Raw genomic sequence first — 18,948 nt, forward strand, 5'->3', positions numbered from 1 at the left:
CATCCATACATCCATCTTCTTACATACACACATTCACTCTCTCATGTTATAGATTCCTCCTGAAGTGTCCTTTGTCTCCAATGTTTGTTTATTAGTATAGGGGAATAGATTTCAAAATACAGGAGTACAAAAGGTTAGTTATAAATTAGAGTGTGGAAATTCCATTAACTTTAGACTAATGTATAGAATACCCCAACTGCAAGGCTAATAGTTTGCGACATACTATAAACTTTTTTTTTGTCTTTCAAGTTTAAATTGCATAACGTGCTGACGAACAGCCCGCTGACCCTTGCTACTTGAGGTATTCTGTAGTTAATGGAGATTTCTTTCTCTAATTCACAGTTAGACGGTTAAGGAAAGGCTTTGAAGCTGGGGAACAGCAGTGGTGAGCGATGCTTCCAGCTGCATGTTTTGAGCATTGTAGAAGATACAGATTGATTTGTTGTCTGAAACAGAAAGGACTGTGCCATGTACAGAATTCCTTCATTTAGTCTTCAGAGGCCACTTCAGTAGATGTGATAGTTGGCTGCCCCCATCCTTTATCTTGTCTGGAAGAAAGGAGCTTCACTGATTTCTTTGCAGTACAAGCCAAACTCTTTCCACATGTCAGACTGCTGAAGTGCAAGGCCGGGAGATGGTCTTTGGAGAGAATGAGCCGAAGAATCTTAATCTCATCCTGCTGATCATTCTGTAGGATAGCACCTTGACAAGGCCGTGCATGCTATGTGGTTATTTACTGAAATTCAAAAGACTCAGACTCTCTTTCAGTTTTGTCTTTTAATAATTTTAAAAAAGAATGATTGCCGTCCCTCAGACTCTAGAACCCTTGTCCTTGAACTATTAACAAAAACTTCCAAAACTCCATACTTGTTGAGAGAGCTGGTTTTTTTCTGTGTGTGTTTGTTTCTTTTCCTTCTCAATGCATACATAGTGTATTGAGTTAGAAATCCCAAATCTTCAAGTGATGCATAAAAACAAAGCAGGAATGTTATCACAGTAAAATGTACAAGGTCACCGTTTGCCAACAGGCCTCACAAAAATAAATGCCCTTGACAATATTGGTTGACAAAATGTATCCAAGGAAATGCCTTGACACCATGTTTTAGTAGCATCGCTATGCCACTTACACGAAAAGGATATCTACATGGAGCCTTGGCTGGGCAACATTATAATAAGTGTTCTGCGGAGGAATATCTGCAAAGTTCTCTCAGCTGCCTCATAAAAGATTGCCCTTTGTCATTCATGGAAAGAATAGATGTCTTGATCTTTCCCAGGCTGAATACTCAGAATAAAGAAACTGGTACTTGTGTATGAAAGGCCTTTCTCTACAAAGGACAGACTTGTTAACTCTGGTGGAGTACTGGCCACTTTTCTGTGGAAGGCTGTCATGGCCTCTGATTATTGGACCTGGTGCTATTGGTTCATTTGGTACCAGGTGCAAGGGTAGATGTGTTTTTTGTCTGAATTTACTGATTATGAATAGTTCCTGGTTTATTAAACAATCCCATTTGAGAATTTGCTTCCATATGAGTGTCTCTTATTTTGGTAAAAGTGTCTCACATAAAATATTATGCAGTAATTCTGCACTGCTTTTTCAATTATTTGTCTGCTTCACCATAGTTATAAGGAGCTTGAATTAAATGCTTCTCTAAGCAATTTTCTGATCTCAGTAAAGAATCTTTATAAGATTAAAGCTTAAGAAACTACTTTTCAGCAGAATGTTTCAGCCATTGCAAACTTGAAATCTGCTCCACGAAAAAGGCTGAGTGGGATTTCAAAACCAAAATGTATCATTTTCAACAGGTTATCAACATACATAGAATACTAAGTACTAAATTTTCCATAAACCGGCAAAATCTCTTGGGAGTCAGTTTTTTGGAAAGAACAAATAGAGTTGTTTTGTTTGTGCTTAGAATTTATTTTCTACGTGGGATTTTTTTTTTTATTTTTTAATCCAAAGACTTTCTTTATAGGGCCAATGCAAATGTGCAAATAATCCAATGTTATGAATTTAGTTTATGTAGAAATTTCTGAGATAGAACACTCCCCACTTTTGTTACACTGGCTATGTGCCTCTGATGGTAACCAGGACCAGCATTTCAGAGGGACCTGATTGGAGCATGATATAATGGTTGTTGGTTTTAGTCTAGAAGAAGGAAAGGGAGAGAATCAGTAAACTTTCTCCTACTTCATTCACTTGTCTGCGATTTCCTCCTGTTCAGACAGTTGAGGCGTGTGTTCCTTTTTAGCTTCCTTTCTTTTGTCCCCCTCCCAAAGGTATTGAATGTACCCCCCAACACCCTCAATAATCAGGACAATTTTTCAGTCACTATTTCCCTAACCTCTCTTTAGAGTACTTCTGATTGTTAATGTCTCTTCTTATCACCTGGGTGTTCCACAACAGCTCTTCTTCGTTTTGTGGTTGTTCTCACCCACTGAACACTCAGGAAGCAGTACTGACCAAAACGTACCTAGAAAGGTAGAATAGTTTGGAACTTTATATCAGAATGTCATGGGCTGGTGATCAGCATCTTCTGAAGAGAGATTTTAAATTTCTATTTCATCGGATTCCTCTAGGTTCCATAATATAGTTGCAGGGGGATTGAGTTGACTTGTTTAAAAATTGAAAACAAAAATACCTCAAAAATTGGCTAGAGACGTTCATTTTTCCTTCAGGCATCATTTAAAATAGTACATTCCTAGGTCAGAGAGTCCTGGCAAAGTCAGCTAACTATAGTTGTAGATTACCCAAATTACAAAGGGTAACCCATAGTGTTACATCACTGAAAACAACAATTACCTCCACAATATAGCAAATGAGATGAATTTTTGGGCTGGTTGTTGATTTGTTATACCTGTATTCACCAGTTAAGCCTCTCTCAGTGAAATTCACCCCTGTGCTCACACAAGGCTCCGTGGATCACTGAAGGCCCACTGAAACTCATGTTTAAAGCTTAAGCAGTGCATAAAGCCTCTACACTTGGATAAATTCCACCCTTTGAATTGGAGAGGTTTGCCTAGAGAATGTTCCACAAAGATGTTTTTGTCTTTGTAGAAAATAAGTTTGCTGCTGCTGCAGTTGAAATTAAGAAAGCAGAGATTGAGCACCTATTGTCCAAGGAGTCTGACTGTCCCAGGGTCATACGTGTTCCCTTTTCTGAAGTAAACACCATCATGGGGATCACCGTGCTGGTCAGAAAGAAGGCACCCTCAAATAAGCTTGTATCTTAAGTGTAGGGTCAGCAGGCAGTAGTTATCTAGGTTTATATAGATGGAGATAGGATAGAGATTGCTTTCAAAATCTAAAGGATTTTAAAGCCACCAGAGGATTAAGGGATTTCAGAGAGGCCCTTGGATGGCAGGTAGGACTCAGAGAAGTGGCACAAGGACCCACACAGAATGCTGAAGGAACTTAATGGATATTTGTACATCTCTTGCCCCTATTGAGACTGGACCCTGCCTAGTTTGTGGCCAGACTAGAAGGCAATTTTATGGGGTTGAAGAAATGCTGTCTACTTTACAGTTCACTTACATTCTGATCTAAGTTATATTCAGGTCTGAGTTTGAATCAGCAATTACTGATTTTGATTACTATTATTATTATTATTATTATTTATCATTTTACAATGCCCAAACATGTGGTAGGCACCTCACAGCATTGACAGAAGACATGATCCCTGCCTTGAGGATCTTACAATTCAATAGGTGACATGATACAAGAAATGGGGATTGCAACCAATAGGTAATATGGGGTGCTGTGTGAGTTATAGCAACAAGATTACACAATTACCAAGATTAGTCTTTCTCCCAGGCTGATTCAGTCATCAGGTTGGGTTTTTTAATAGTAGCTGATATGATAATAAATTGTTGGCTCACGTGGGCATTTCAGCAGAATCGAGTCTTCAGGAGGTTATTTGAATGAGGAGAGTTTAGCAGCTTGGCAGACTGGAAGAAGGAATGTGTTCCAAGCATAGAGGCCAATATGGAAGACAGCACAGAAATACTTGTGGGACTATCTTTTTCACTAATTATTTGTGAAACCATCACCTTTATCCATTAGTACATGTAAGACCGATATATTTTCTAACTGTTGTATAAAGCCAAACCTTTTCATGAGCATAAAATGAATTCTCCATTTTTAAAAAGATAATGAGGACTAAAAGGAATCAGTTAAGTCCTAAATCTTGTTATAACATATCTGTATTTTTGTATTTTTTCAGATGTATAACAGATTCTGATTTCTACTGCACATCATCAACTAGACATTTTGTAGATGTTTGCCAGTTTATCTATTAACATTTCTAAAGTGCTTATCACTATAGTATTACTGAGATATTTGATGACAGTATATGTTGCTCGGGTGAGATTAGAAACTGGCTCATTTTCTCTAAAATTGCAATTTAATTAGTAGGTGTGGATTTGACCTCTTTGGATATTAAATTTAATATTCATGTCTGCTTATCATGGCAGTGTTTTAGAAATAAACAATTAAATAAGGTTCAATTCTTCTTCAAGTGATTGCTCATGTCCATTCAACTTAAGTGTGTGTGCTCGCCACATGCACCGGTGCTGGAAGTTTTTCCCTCAGCAGTATCCGTAGGGGACTGGCTCTGGCACCTGCTGGAGTGGCACACGTGTGCCACGGCATATAGGGCACCACCGGCACCCTCCACCCTCAGTTTCTTCTTGCCACCAGTGATGGTGCATGGAACTGTTGCTGTTTCAGCTAGAGCTGTTGCTTTTCTTTCATTCGAATTCTTTTGCCTCTTGCAAATATTACTGTATACAGTTTCCCTCTAGTTTAGTTCAACCTATTTGTTAAGTTAGAGACTTAGTAGGTCTCTAAAGGGACTTCACCTTGGGACAGGGCATGCCCCGGTCCCCAGGCCTTAAGCCCTGTGACCATGCCCATTAGTGATCCACATAACAGTTGTTTACAGCGCTTGGGCGAAGGTCACATTAGCGATAAGTGCAAAATCTGTAAGTCCTTCAAGCCCAGGATGAAGAAGGAACGTGACATTCGCTTGAAGGCGCTCCTGATAGAGTCTGCCCTTACCCCGATGCTGGAGCAGTGCTCTGATTCAGCACTGAACACCATGACCTCGGTGCGCAGCACCCCCCCGGTACCGTCTGCGAGCCGGTGCCGGTCTCCTTCCGTGGCTCCAGCCAAGAAGCCCAGGAAGACGGGGCGAGGAAGGTCTCCAATTTCCCGCAAGGGAAAGGACAAGTCTGGGGTGGACCAAGGCCCTGTCTCAGGCGCCTCTTAACCACCTTTGGGATCTCGGGCCCCAGCTCAGGTTGAGAGGTGCAGCCCATCCCACTCCGCGTCGGCTACCCCAGATAGCAGCAGAGGTTATCAGCTCTGGGTGTCATCCTCGCCCGAGGCCCTCCAAGCAGCACAAAATAGTATGTCCCTCCCAGTGTCGCACACTCCGACCCCTTCGGGATCACAGTCCCGGGGTAAACCCATGTTGGGACCAGCATAGTCTCCACCTTTCCAGCAACGCTTCCCGTCATGGGGGAATGTCATGCCAGCAGTCTTCCCGTCACAGCCGACATGCTTCTGATCATGATAGGCAGACGCTTCATAGCCCCATCCGGACTTCGGACAAGGGCTGAGAGGTTCGAGGCGCTGCTCGCCAGTGACCGGGTGCAGTCCTCTGGAGGCACGCGCCCCCCGGCAGGAGTTCTGGAGTCAGTGCCCAGAATCTGTGTGGCATCGGTATTGCTCCAGGGACAGATCGAGGGACCAACGTTACCGTTCCCCAAAGCGTCGCCGATCCCTCAGGGTGGTGTCATCACATGCAGCTGCATCTTCTCGACGCCAAGCCCGCTCTAGTTCTCGATCCCGCTCCACATCGCGGTACCACTCATGAAGCGTGAGGCATAGATCACCAGCCTTTGGCCATCGCGGATCCGCTGAGCGTTGCCGGTTGCCAAGGCCCTGGTCCAGATGCACGTCGAGGTCAACCAGATCCAACTCTGGGAGGGGCGACCGGTACCAATCGGGACAGAGCCACCAATCAGCTCCGTCTTGGTCGCAGGGGAGCGACTGCTCGGGCTCTGGCTCAGGTTCGAAGCAAGGTTCCCTAGCAGCAAGACAGGCTCCAGCACCTACGGTGCAGACTATGTCAATGGCACCGCAGCCAGGCCTGTGGCCTCAGACTCCATGGCCGGCACAATGGTACCCATGGAACCCATGGGGGTTCACTCAGTCCTCTCAGGCCACCTGCTCAGTGTCCGGAGCTTCGGAGAGACTGGCAACCGCCCTTTTCCATCCCCCTCCAGCCCAAGAGACCCTGGCTGCAGGCACCCCGCAGGCACAGGAGGAAGTGGGTGAGCAAGCCGCCAGACCACCTCTGGTTGCAGAGGACCCCCTGGTACCAGCTTCCTTCTCATCATCGCCAGGTGAGGCCATAGTAGGGCCCCTTCTACCGGTTCCCCAGGATGATGCTACGGCACATCAGGAGCTGCTAAAAATGGTCGCCGCCAACCTGGCTCCAACTCCAGGCAGAGGAGTTAGAGGAGCCCACAGACTCCCTCTTTAATGTTCTCTGCCCCGTGGCCCTGGCCAGGGTAGTTTTGCCCCTACATGAGGGGGTTGCTAAAATTACAAATGCCCTCTGGCAAGCCCCCTCCTTCTTGCCTCCAATCTCCAAGAGGGCGGAGCGCAAGTACTTGGTGCCATCCAAGGGCCACGAGTACCTTTATACCAACCCTGCTCCCAATTCCCTACTGGTAGAGGCGGTCAACCACAGGGAGAGACAGGGTCAACCCGGGGCTACCCCTAAGAATAAAGACTCAAGGAGACTAGACTTGGTTGGGCATAAAGTTTATTCATTCTCCAGTCTACAGTTGTGGGTGGACAACTGTCAGGCCTTACTAGGCCACTATGATTTTAATATGTGGCAGGCCATGACCAAGTTCATGGAAGTCTCTGCGTTTCCCCTGACCCCAGCTAGGGTTTGCCTACGCATACTAGGTCACATGGCGACATGTGCATACGTGGTGCTCCGCACCAGGCTCCGGATGTGTCCCCTGCAGCAGTGGCTAGTGATGATCTTCTCCCAGTCCAGGGGCCACCTAGAGAAGGTTGTCACCATCCCCATGATGGTATTTACATCGCTGCGATGGTGGACTAACCCCGGGAAAGTCCTGGAAGGAGTTCCCTTTGTCAGCACCCCTCACTTAGTTGAGTTGGCTTTGAACACCTCGGACTTCAGATGGTGGGTGCACCTTGGCACCCTCCAGACCCAAGGTATGTGGTCCCCAGAGGAGTCGATGCTACACATAAACGTCAAAGAGCTCAGGGCAGTGCACAGAGCATGCACAGTCTTTCTAGCTCACCTACCGGGCAGCAAGTCAGAGTCCTCATGGACAACACAGCCTCGATGTTCTACATCAACAGGCAAGGCAGAGCATGATCCTTGGCCCTTTGCCAAGAGGCACTCCATTTCTGGGACTTCTGCATTGACCAGGATGAGATAAACTGTTTTATTTGTTTGGTGAAATTATGAGGTACGAGGTGCAATGCAGTCCCTTCATTTGGACCATGTACCCTTGAAGAGTCTCATTGACTTCAGTGGGTAGAGAAGAAGGTAGAGCAAAGCGCACTATGGGGGTGTGATTTCTACAGCGTACTAACATCTTGCACATTAATTGGTCCATGTAGACACTGGTGGAGTGCTTTAACATGGTGTTAAAGCGCATTAGGGAACCTTTAGTTCACACCAGCAGGGGCTACATGGACCAATTAATGTGCAGCACCTTAGTGTGCTTTAGAAATCCCGCCATAGAGGACAGTACTATGTAGGCAAGCAATTGCCATGGGTATATGGGTCAGAACTAGCAGACTCTATTGCATGATTCAGGCCTTGAGTTTATTCTCAATGCTGACAACCCATTCTTCTTTCATATGGGTTGAGTAGGTAGCAATGACTACAAATGTATATCTTAAGTTTGATAGCCAGCACATTGCCGCAGCAGTGTCCATGGATAAAGATTGAGTAAAATCTGAATAAGGCATGTGCTTCATTATTGCATGTAATAAACTTTATTGTTTCAATGCACTAAGTACCTGCTACAAATGCTCTCAATTCCCATTGGCATTCAGTACCTTACAGGAGAGGTTCAGCACCTTGCAGGATTGGGTGCTTAATTATCGCATTCAGTATGTTATTTGTAAAAATGTATAGACATTAGTTTGGTGTTTTTATTTTTACTCTAAACTGTGCTGTCAGTTTCTTCATATTTCAGGAAACGTTTCCCAAAGATTGGCTTTTCTCTGTTCTTTTACTTTGTGCATATACCGCACATTGCTTATAGTCTACTTCACTGTTGCCCTGAGTAGTAAGTCAGGGTCTGACCTTGCAAGGAATATAGGAAATCAATGGGATTCTGTGCTGGTGAATTTTTATGCCACCAAACTTTATGCCCCATTCACTTTCCATATCCCTTTGCAGCATCAGGGCCTTAGTGAGTTCCCCACTTGTTTGTGTGGGTCATTTAAAGGTGATAGTAAGAAGAGAGAAAGAAATATGCTGACGATTAGGAAATGTTCTTGTAAACCACAAAAGTTTTGGCAGGAGGATACAGAGGAAGGTGTAGTACCTAAAATATTTCTGACTCACTGTTAATGGATTAGTATTTGAGTTGACGGTGTACTTTAATGTTAAGTGTTGTTTCACCCCAGGCAAGCTTTTACGTATCAGGTTTGTGTCCAGGTGAACATCACATTCACCAGCTTTTGTCATTTATAAAAAATACCTTTATTTAAATTTTTTATAGATTATTATAATTCCAATTAATAAAATGTACAGGTCCATGGCAGGGATGTGCTTATCATTAATAAATACACTACACTAACAGTCAAATCATGGGATTTACAGTCAACTCCAGAAGATTGACAATTGAACCATCCAGATGACTATGCACGAGAGGGAATTTCGGCCCTATGTACCCCGCCCAAGATCTCTGCAAGGCACTAGGTATGTCCAAAAAGAGAGGAATCCTCCCTTTAAGACTGCAGAGCAACAAGGGAGACTACTCCAGCCTAATGCTGGAAGTGGTTCTCATGGTCCTAGCACATTCCCTGGTTGAGAGGAAGGATTCAGCTTATTAAGACGTGTACAAAGTCTTTCAAAATAGAACTCAAAGAGTATGAAGTCTTCATCCCAGTTTCAGTTGGACTTAGCCCCTCGCTCCTAAATGTCTGTCCTTTCTTTAAAATTCATTTCTTCACCCCATTCCCAAATGGCGCTTCCCTTCAGAGTTCCAACACTCTTCTGCTCCAGTTCCTGAGGGTCTGGCTTCCTGTTTTCACAGCACCTCTTGCCTGGAGTTTGACCTTCTCCACAGGCCTTCCCTGCTGGTGTCTTCCCCCTACTGACTCACGGCCCTGCAGGAGACTTTTTACTCCCTGCTGTCTGCACACCTCTGCCAACAATCACCTGCAGCTGTCTCTCCCTTTGAAAGACTCAGGTGCCTTCCCTTAAGCCTAATTGGGCAGTAAGTAATCAGTCCAGCTGCATTGGACCCTGCTTGCTCATAAAGGGGCCAGTCACCTGTGACAGGCCCCAAAATATAATCATTGAATTGTTCACTACTTCTGCAATTGGTAGGTTGGTTTATCTGGAGTTGGGCTGGATTTTACTTTTTGTTATTTTTTATTAACTAAGAAAAATAATCTATAAAAATCAGCATCCCCTCCATAGAATAGAGTTGTGAAAAGACAACTGCAAAACCAGAAATTTTCTAATGTTGCCTCTTTTTTTTTCTGGATTTGTTTTATTTTTATGGATTGTATTTTATTTTTTAGTACAGTATGTTTTTGTCATGTGATTCAAGAGCAGTAATTAGCTGAAACTTGCCATCCCTGCATGCCATCCATGCAAGATTACAGGATGACATACTCTCACCAGATGACAGCATAAACTGATATTTTTAGAACAGCCTGCATCAGTTGGTCTCCCAAATGCTTTCCTCTTTGTATCAACAGCATTAGGATTTTATTACAGGATGGGTCTTTGCAAAAATTTTTTCCTGTGAATGAGCTGTAGTGATTGTTTAGAACTGCAGGTTAGCATTTGTTCTGAAATGTCCTACTGCCTAATAACTGTGATGGTTACAAGTTGATTTCTTTTTAAAGAACACGGTGCCTTTTTTTAATAATCCTTTAAAAAACACAATTTTCTTAAAGAATCAAGCACATAGAGGTTCATTTTAGAAACACAGGGTCAAGAGCGGTCTTTTTTTAAAAAACACTTTTTCATGTGAATTCTGTGCTTGATTAAGGTGATGGACAGTTCTGGAGACTGCTGTTTATTATGTTCACAGATAGGTACAGCACAGACCGCAGCAGTTCAAGCTTCCCCACTCAGATACTGCAATAATGAATGCCATAAGAGCCTGTAAATTGTGCTCTCAGTCTCCAGGAGCATTTAATCCTTGGTCTTTCTACTGAGATGACCAGCGAGGGTGGCAGTTGTTGTGGGGTGTGTGAGGTGGACATCTGTTGAGTGGTAATTGGACTGAGAGCACTAAACTCATTTCACAGAGGTCACGGCGTGGCCCTGAAGGTCTGAGATCAGTTTCAAGAGAAAAATGCCTTTCCGGATTATTCTAGAAAGAACAGTGGGTGTTTATGCACATTTTCATTCTCAGTTAATGTTTTCTCCAGTCTTTTTTCTTATATTGCCTTGTTTCAAAATTCTTCTTTTCCTGATTTTCACAGAAAAGTAATTGATTTCAAGGAGGGCTAGAGAAATTTGATGTAGTGGGAGAACTTTCTCTCTGTCGCATTTCCTTCTGAGTTTCTGCCCCTCTGGAGCTTGTGATAGACGAGATTGTACCTTTCCTCTATCATATCTATAGGGCGCGCCTTCCTTTTAGTGATTTTTGCTTGGCTTATTGGCCTGTCATTTTCAGTTAACTTCAGCAGAAAATGGGAAGTCTGTATGGCAGGAAGGATCCTTTTAAAGAGGTGCTCACTACCCTAATCTGACAGAGGAAAAGCAAGTTGTCGGTAAATACATGTGGAGTAATGAAGAGTAGATTTTATGTTTCTATTGCAATATAATCCAGAATTCACTATGTCTAGTTCTGCTGTCAGTCAGCAAGATACTTTTTACCCTCTCACTGCGAAAGTGGCATTTGTTCTTCAGATACAAAAGTGGTAGTAAAATCCTTCCTTCTACTTCATAGAGGCACTAGGATACCACTTCCTCTTCCTATTAACACATGTAGCAAGACCTGACCTCTCTCTCGTGTTCCAGAGAACATAGGAATTATCTACCGTGCCAGCTAGCACACAATGTCTCATGCAGAGCATGATTTCACTATCTTGCAGGCATATCTAAATCCTCTTCCTCCAGCTAACTAACCTGTACGTTTGGTCAGCAGCATCATGCCCTGCAACTGCAGAATGCCGGTAGTGCTGAACATGCAAGTTGAAATCCTGACCCAAGTCAATGGCAAAAGTCTCACTGAGTTCAGTGGTGCCAGGATTTCACCCACGGTTGATACCACTGCTCTCCCCGTGTGTAGGTCTGTGGGGGAAAGACAGAGTTCTGCCCATCGAACGGTAAGATCAGAGGCTTCTCGGATATTGTAGAGACATAATGTCCTGTACTTAAACTTTTTTGAGCAGGCCAGTTTCAGCAGGAGCACATTTGCTGTGACTTGCACTTGGGGAACATCAGTGCGTCACCTTTCTATTTTGAAGAAGTTTCCAGTGCAGTATAATGAACACCAGTGGGAACCAAAGGGGGAAAGCAGTCTGTATTAGGTAATGCTTATAGAGTTTCCCTCTTGGTCCCTGAGTTGAGATCAGGGCTTGGGGGACTTAATTCCAATTTAACAGTGGTGGAATGATGTTATATAGTGGTAAATTAAATGTTATTGCATAGAGGGAAATCCCATCTCAAACAACCAAGTCACAAAGTATGCAAAGAGAAGTGGTTCATAACCTGTGGGGAGCAAGCTGGGGGTGAATAAGACAGGAGGAGGAGGAGGGGGCAGAATGAAAGGACTGTGTGTTGTCTGCCACACAGTCACTTGCAAGTTAAATACATTGAAAATACTAAAGCATTTGATTGATTGATTGATTACCTTGTACCTTCTCCTAGTGGAATTAACAGAGCCATCATCTAGGATTCAAAATGTTAATTGCGTATTATAGAACAGAACATAGTCTTGAGCTATCTGTAGTCAAAATGAATTTATAGTCAGTGATTTTAAAAATATGGACCCTATTTTCTTAATATTGCTTGCATGCGTGTGCACACATACACATTCCCGTTTGTTACAGGTTACACACCACTGTGGAAAAAGTCCAGTGGCTCTCTTCGTTACTGTGGACTTCTGTGTGCAGAGGGCCAAAATCAAAGCTATCATTAGCAAAGCTGCTACATCTGCTTACACTGGTTCTGAATTTAGTGCAGGTGCGTGCATGTGTGTGTTTGCGTTAGAGTTGTTGGTATTAACTCCGTAGTCAAGGTGCACTGAGGTTTACACTAACAGTGAGACTGAAATGCCTTGGTGTCGCATGTTGCTGGTTCAATTTAGTCTCCAAATTTGGCACAGAAACTCTTCAAAGGATCATTGACTTTTCTGTTTGCATAGGAAACATTTAGATATGCTCCCTATTGGAAATTCTGCCAAACCCATGGAACTAGGGAGCCCACCTACCCATAGGAGCCAGAGAATTGACTGGGCTGGGGACAAGTGGGCAGGAGTCCAGGGAGTCAGCTAAGAGATCTGCTACCCAGGTCCACTACCCACCCACCTACATGGATTCCCCATATCCCACAAAACCCAGCCAACTTCTGACCTTCTCTTCAGCTGCCCTTCACCTGTGCCCTAACTCCATTAGACATTTTTCTGCATTGGTTACATCTGTTCACACTTCAGCTTTAATTATTCCTCTCACCCTGTCTCCATCAGTAATAAGGGAAATGGTGTGGCCGGGACAGCTACTGGTGCCTCAATTGAAGATCGACCAATTTGTCTTCAGAGACTGTATCTCTGTAGCAAATTTTCATGGTTCTCCAGATGGGGGTCCCCCCTGACTGACTGACCGGAATCAGACTGGAACGCCTGTTGAGGAGGGTTAGGACTTCCCAGGGATGTGGGGGCGGGGGTGAAAAGGAAAGAATGCCTATTGGTGCTTCAGGACACAGGTGGACACCTGTGGGCAATGGAAAGGAGGTATTTACAGTTGAGTAGGAGAACTGATCAGCAGAGGGATGGATGGAGTGTTGAATGATATAACTGCTTATTTCCCTGTGTTTTAGTGGTGGGATATTGCAGTCTAGCCATCTTAACTCAAAGCTAACAAAGTTTATCATGGGCAAGTCTATGTATATGATAAACTGTAATGGGACAATGTTAAAGTCTATAGGTTACGAATTTAACCTACTTCTTTCTTTTTGTTAGTGACAGTCCAGGCAGATGCTACCTTAGCTGCATGTTTCTCTTATTTAACACTGTCTCTTTGCTAAGCCTCATTCTAGCTATTCTTTATATTGCCCAGTATATTGTTTGTAGTTTCAGAAGAGTATTTGATGGTGCAAATTACAAAAATTAGATATGTGATTGTCTATCCTTAGTATTTTCTTTTTTGTTCCTACTCTTTCTCAATACAATTTTGAAATAGTTTTTTTTATGTAAATGCTGAATAACTTACTCAAGACCCGATTCAGTAGTATGCTTAAGTACATGCTTAACTTTTCAAGTATGTGAATAGTCCCTTTTGAAGTCAGTGGGACTTTTTACATATGCTTAAATGCTCTGCTAAATAGGGAACTTCATTTGATGCTGAGGAGTGAGTCTTTCTCCTGTAATTAATTAGTAATCTCTAAGTTGCCACAAGTACTCCTTTTCTATTTACAGAAGGTGATAGCTTCCAACACCACCAGTACCAAGGAATTAATGAAAATGTGGGAGTATGAGACCGAAAAGGGTGTGTACTTATTGTACTATATAAATCGCTGCCCAGATTATATTGTGAGTACTAGACCTGGCTCACTTTCATCAAATGACCTTTTGTGATAGCATCATCGCACATTTACTAAATGGAATCCCTGCTATCCAGCCAAATTACTGAATGGCGGACGTTAATTTACTCTTTAGAAATGAAAAAATCGATATGTTTATCCATGCAGAAATCCCCTTATTCATCAAATATAGTCTATCTAAAAATACATAATTAAGGATGAAGCCAAATTTTGATTGAGTGAAACAATAATTCATCTGCTTTCCAAGGCATTCAGAATGAAGTTCTCCTGTAATGGTACAGGGAGCAGCTGTCGTTCTCTTGCTCCAGTAACCAAGAGGCAGAATTAAATTTCTGTCAGTCATTTGGTAGTATAGGAATAGGTCATTTTAGTAAAATGTTATTATAGGATCAGTGTCTGGCAACTTAGAGGGTGGAGACTTCAGAATATTCTAGCAGCCAGAGATAGTCACTTGATGACAACATTCTAGTTCACTGGTTGATCTCCTTTGTTGTTACTCACCCTGGAAATAAGGAACATAGCCAAACTAGATCAGACCAGATCAGATCAGTGGTCCATCTAGTCCATAGTGACACTGCCTGATAGTGACCAAGACGAGATGTTTCAGAGGGAGAAAACATTTCCTTTTATTAGTTTTCATTTTGTTGCCTTTCAGTTTCATTAAATGCCCCATTGTTCTTTTATTACACAAAATGCTAAATAATTTGTGTTGGGTAAATTTTCAAAAGCATTTATGTGAAGTAGGAGCCTAAACCCCCTTTTCAAAAGTCAGCTAGGGCCAGATTTTTAAAAGTATTTAGGCCCCTAGCAATGCAGATAGGCATCTTTGTGCTTTTGAAAATCCTCTACTGCATAGTTATGTGCCTAAATACCTTTCAAAATCTGTCCCTAAGTGGCTTTGAAAATTGTCCCCTTTGTCTGAACCAGTCATAATTGTATATACCTCTATCACGTCCCTTTACTCATAAGTGGGAAGCTGATGAGGACGATCTCATCGCAGTCGCCTCCAGCACCTGACAATACAGCTTCACAAGTTACACAAACTTATTTGTAACTTTTTGTTACCTTTTCTTATACATACTTATTAGTCTCTCATTTCCATGTTAATTCTCCTCTCCCAGCAGTACAGAGTTAGTGTTAGTCCAAACTGGTGTTTTCTAGCTTTTTAGTTTCTTTAGCTTTTCTTCTTCTCACAAACATGATTACTGTGCAATTTCTTACAGATAGAGTGACCATAACTGAACACAGTACAGTAGGTGATGGCATAACATACATTAATATAATGGCGTTAGAACATTTTTTGTGTTATTTTCTATCTCATTCTTTATATATCCTAACTTTTTCTTTCCTTTTTTTTGACCACAGCTGCACACTGAGTAGAGGTTTTCATTGAGCTCTTCACAATGACATCCAGGTCTTTTCCAGTTACTAATTTAGGATCCATCAGTGTAATTTATTCTTGGGGATTAGTCCTGCATATACAGTACAGCAGCTCCAGCATTGGGGGAATGTAGAGGTGAGCGTTATGCTACCTTGCACACCCCGACTTGCTCTGTGTGCTCCTCAGCTGTAGCTGAGGATGTGGCCCTTAATGTTTTTGATTATCACTGAATTTGTAGGGGCTCACCTGTTGGTCTAGTGGTGGCATGTTGTGCCATGTGGAAGGTCAGAGTTCAGGGCCTGAGCTTTTAGTTCATTGCTCCTTGCACCAGCAGAGGCCAGAAGTACAGAGGAAGCAGCACCCTCAATCCCAGGGAGGAAGGGAGCAACTTGTGCTTCTCTTTGGCAGCATCCTCTAGCTCAGTGGTTCTCAAACTTTTTTTTCCGCAGATCACTTGAAAATTGCTGAGGATCTTGGCAGACCACTTAATGATCTTTCCAAATGTTGTTCGTACCATTAGCTGACTATTGTAAAGCGCTTTAGATAAAAGCGCTATATTAAAAAAAAACTTAATAATAATTAATGTTTTTTTGTTCTACAAATAAAAGCACACAACTCGCATTTTAATATCGGTAGTCTTACCTTTCTAATGCGATGGATGTGCCCTCTTCCCACCACCACAGCACCCACAGAGCTGGGGCTGGGAAGGAGGGCCGTCTCTCCCCAGCAGTCACAGCCCTGGAACTGGGGAAAGTCGCTTCTTTCTCTGGCCGCTGCAGCCCTCCACGTCCCAAATTCCCCCCACCCCCTCTTCTCACCCCACAGTCCCCTCCAACCTACCCCTTATTCCCTCCAAGCCACCACCTCACCTTACATGTGTGTCTTCTCCAGGGTCCGGCACCTAATTAGTGGAGCCACGCCTGCATGGCTCCACTAACTAGACGGGTGGCCCTTCATTCGCTCATGTGCGGCCGCCCAGGTGCGCACCTTTGAGGGAACTATCCGCAGACCACCTGAATGGAGCTCGCGGGCCACAGTTTGAGAACCTCTGCTCTAGCTGATGCCTGTAGTGATATTTACTGTCTGACTCAGACAGAAGTTGTGTCCAGCCATCTGGTGATGTTGGGAAGGCCCACAAGGGACGGTAGAGAGGAATGGGTAGACAGACTGGTGGATCCTTCCACCAACCATCTGGAAATATATTGCATTTGCAGAAGCTTTATTAGCTTTCCTGCAGTGTGTTTGTAGCCATGTTGGTCCCAGGATGGTAGCAAGGCCAAGTGGGTGAGGTAATCTCTTTTATTGGACCAACTTCTGCTGGTAAAAGTTACCTCACCCTCCTTGTCCCCTGATTAGGTTTCTGTCATTCAGACTTGATCCGTAGTGTTCTTTAATTAGGAGGGTTTGTTTAATTTTTGGGAGACGCTAAACAATTTGACATTAATCCTTCCATGCCAGAAGCCAGCATTTGCTTGATGCTTAGGGTTGTTATACAGTGTACCATGTTTCCGGCAGGAGAGCTCTGAGCTTGCTGGTTCCAAATGGTTAATGTTGTCTGTTGATTTCAGGTGGGTTATTTTTTACACCTAATAATCTTGTTTTCTTTTCTTTTGTTCCTTCTTCCTCTCCAGGCCCTTAAACTGACATGAGACCTAAAGAGAGAACCCTTTGCCAAATCTGCTGTCAGCAAGTGGACAGTGATACCGTTTACAGCTTATGATCTTTGTGAGCCCTGCATTATTTTCCTAATGAAGCAGAGACTGTTAATGGGCCCCTTACCCAAGCGAAGAGCCTCCTTTTTCGGAATTGAACTCGTTCTAAAGTATGCAAAATCTTCCTTTTATGGGATGGTCAAGCACCTACTGTGGAGACAATGTTCAGCACCATCCTGTTGAGAACACACTGTGTAGCCTTTACAGTAGTTATTTGTCAATGAGTATGTGGTGTTTCAATATATTAATGGTTTGTGGGTTATTTTAAGTTGGCTTCTATTTTGGGGGGGGTCTCCATCTCACCCCTCTAACCTTCAGTTTGTTTTGTTTTTTAAAGATGTTTTAACCATTTTCTCTTTCTCTCCTGGTGCATCTGAAATACAGTGTATGCACAATGAAAGGCTATACTAATTACCATTACCCAACATAGCTTCAGACATCAGCACTACCTGAGTATGTAGCATTCATTACACCAAGCAACTGACTGAAGTCCAGAGAGAGGTGGCTTGTGGGTTTTGTTTGTTTGTTTGTTTTTTCAAACCTTTTCTTCAATTTAATGGTACATACCTTGTTTTTCATAAACAGCAAACCAGAGTTGATTACATAACGAGAGAAACTAGCAAGGTTGCTAGTCCTGTCCAGTGTTTATAAGGACTGAGTGAGGGTGCCATTTCATCATATTTACTGATTCGGCACCTGATTTGATTTGATCGATCTCACCTATTGCATTATGTTAGCACAGCTGCCCTAATGGTTGCAGTGAATAGAATTAGTCTGCCTCAGCAGTTTGGAAACTGGTTGATCTTAAAACAAGTAATAAGATAAGCTGTCCACCCATTGCCAAACAAGTTGAATGTAACCACTTGTGAGGATATGGTTTAAAAAGGAAAGGGAAGTAAAATATATGACATTGCAGAAAAGATAACTTACAGTATATGCATCAACAGTGACTTACAGTAGAGTCATCAGAAGTTCAAATGCAGATCACTGCAGGGTAAGTTATTACATCAGTGATTTTTTTTTACATACATATCCTTGATTATTTTTTCCTTCTCACTATGCGTAATCCAATCTGAAAGAAGCTGTAGAGGGAAAGGCAAGAAAGTAATGCTATACAAACAGCTTTTCATATAAGCTTAGATTGTAATTGGATAAATGACACTGAAAGACAAGGCAGTTTTTTATGTTTTGCTTATATGGGTTTTCTTTTGTAAAATGAATAATAATGAATAAAAGGTATGGTGCTGCTGTATAGATTCTATAATCTGGAAAGCTTGATTACTTTTTATTACTATTTTTTTGCGGGGGGAGGAAAAAAGAGGAGGAAACACCAATGGTACATAAGAACTTGGTATGAAGATGCTCTGAATAGGACAGTGTATACATACTTCTCCAAAGTGATATATGAAGACTTTTTTCTTTGCATAAAAGCATTATGCATATAAATATATAAATATATTTTATTATGTACAGAAATGGATCATTATGCATGGATGTTAGGAAAACAAGCTAGCATTTTAACCCAAAGTTTCAGTGCATGAGTTCCCACTGACACATGTACCATGCAATGTGGAGTGACTCCCTTTCACCGCTGCCACCACACATGCACGCATACACACACACACAAACTCACACGCACACATTTGTGGGCCCCATCTTGCTCCTTACTTTCCAGTTTCCTGAAGTAATATTGGTGAAATAACAGCTCCTAGTGTGATGGAAATTTTGTTTTGTATTGTAACCTCCTCATGCTTGTGCTGTTCTGTTTTATAGATGAACCTGTTGATTTCATCCTGCCCTTTACTGAATATGTAAACTCTGTGCAGTTGTGATTATAGTA

At 42.6% G+C, this 18,948-nt stretch overlaps 1 protein-coding gene across 8 annotated transcripts in view; it reads left to right on the forward strand.

The window, feature by feature from the left end:
• The window catches only part of FOXO3 (forkhead box O3), a 153,085-nt gene extending 134,675 nt beyond the window's left edge, over window positions 1–18,410 (forward strand). For 3 of the 8 annotated variants that reach the window (XM_073336948.1, XM_073336946.1, XM_073336947.1), the window contains one exon: window positions 17,028–18,410. In XM_073336948.1, coding sequence (XP_073193049.1) covers window positions 17,028–17,045 — 18 coding nt within the window. In that variant the 3' untranslated portion in view covers window positions 17,046–18,410. Of the gene's footprint in view, window positions 1–11,400; window positions 11,582–13,890; window positions 13,961–15,380; window positions 15,532–17,027 lie in introns of all 8 variants that reach the window. The other 5 variants (XR_012158011.1, XR_012158012.1, XR_012158013.1 and 2 more) reach the window with 5 other exon arrangements.
• The last annotated feature ends 538 nt before the right edge of the window (window positions 18,411–18,948 follow it).

Source organism: Lepidochelys kempii, chromosome 3 (assembly GCF_965140265.1).
Source record: "Lepidochelys kempii isolate rLepKem1 chromosome 3, rLepKem1.hap2, whole genome shotgun sequence".
Lineage (NCBI taxonomy): Eukaryota > Metazoa > Chordata > Testudines > Cheloniidae > Lepidochelys > Lepidochelys kempii.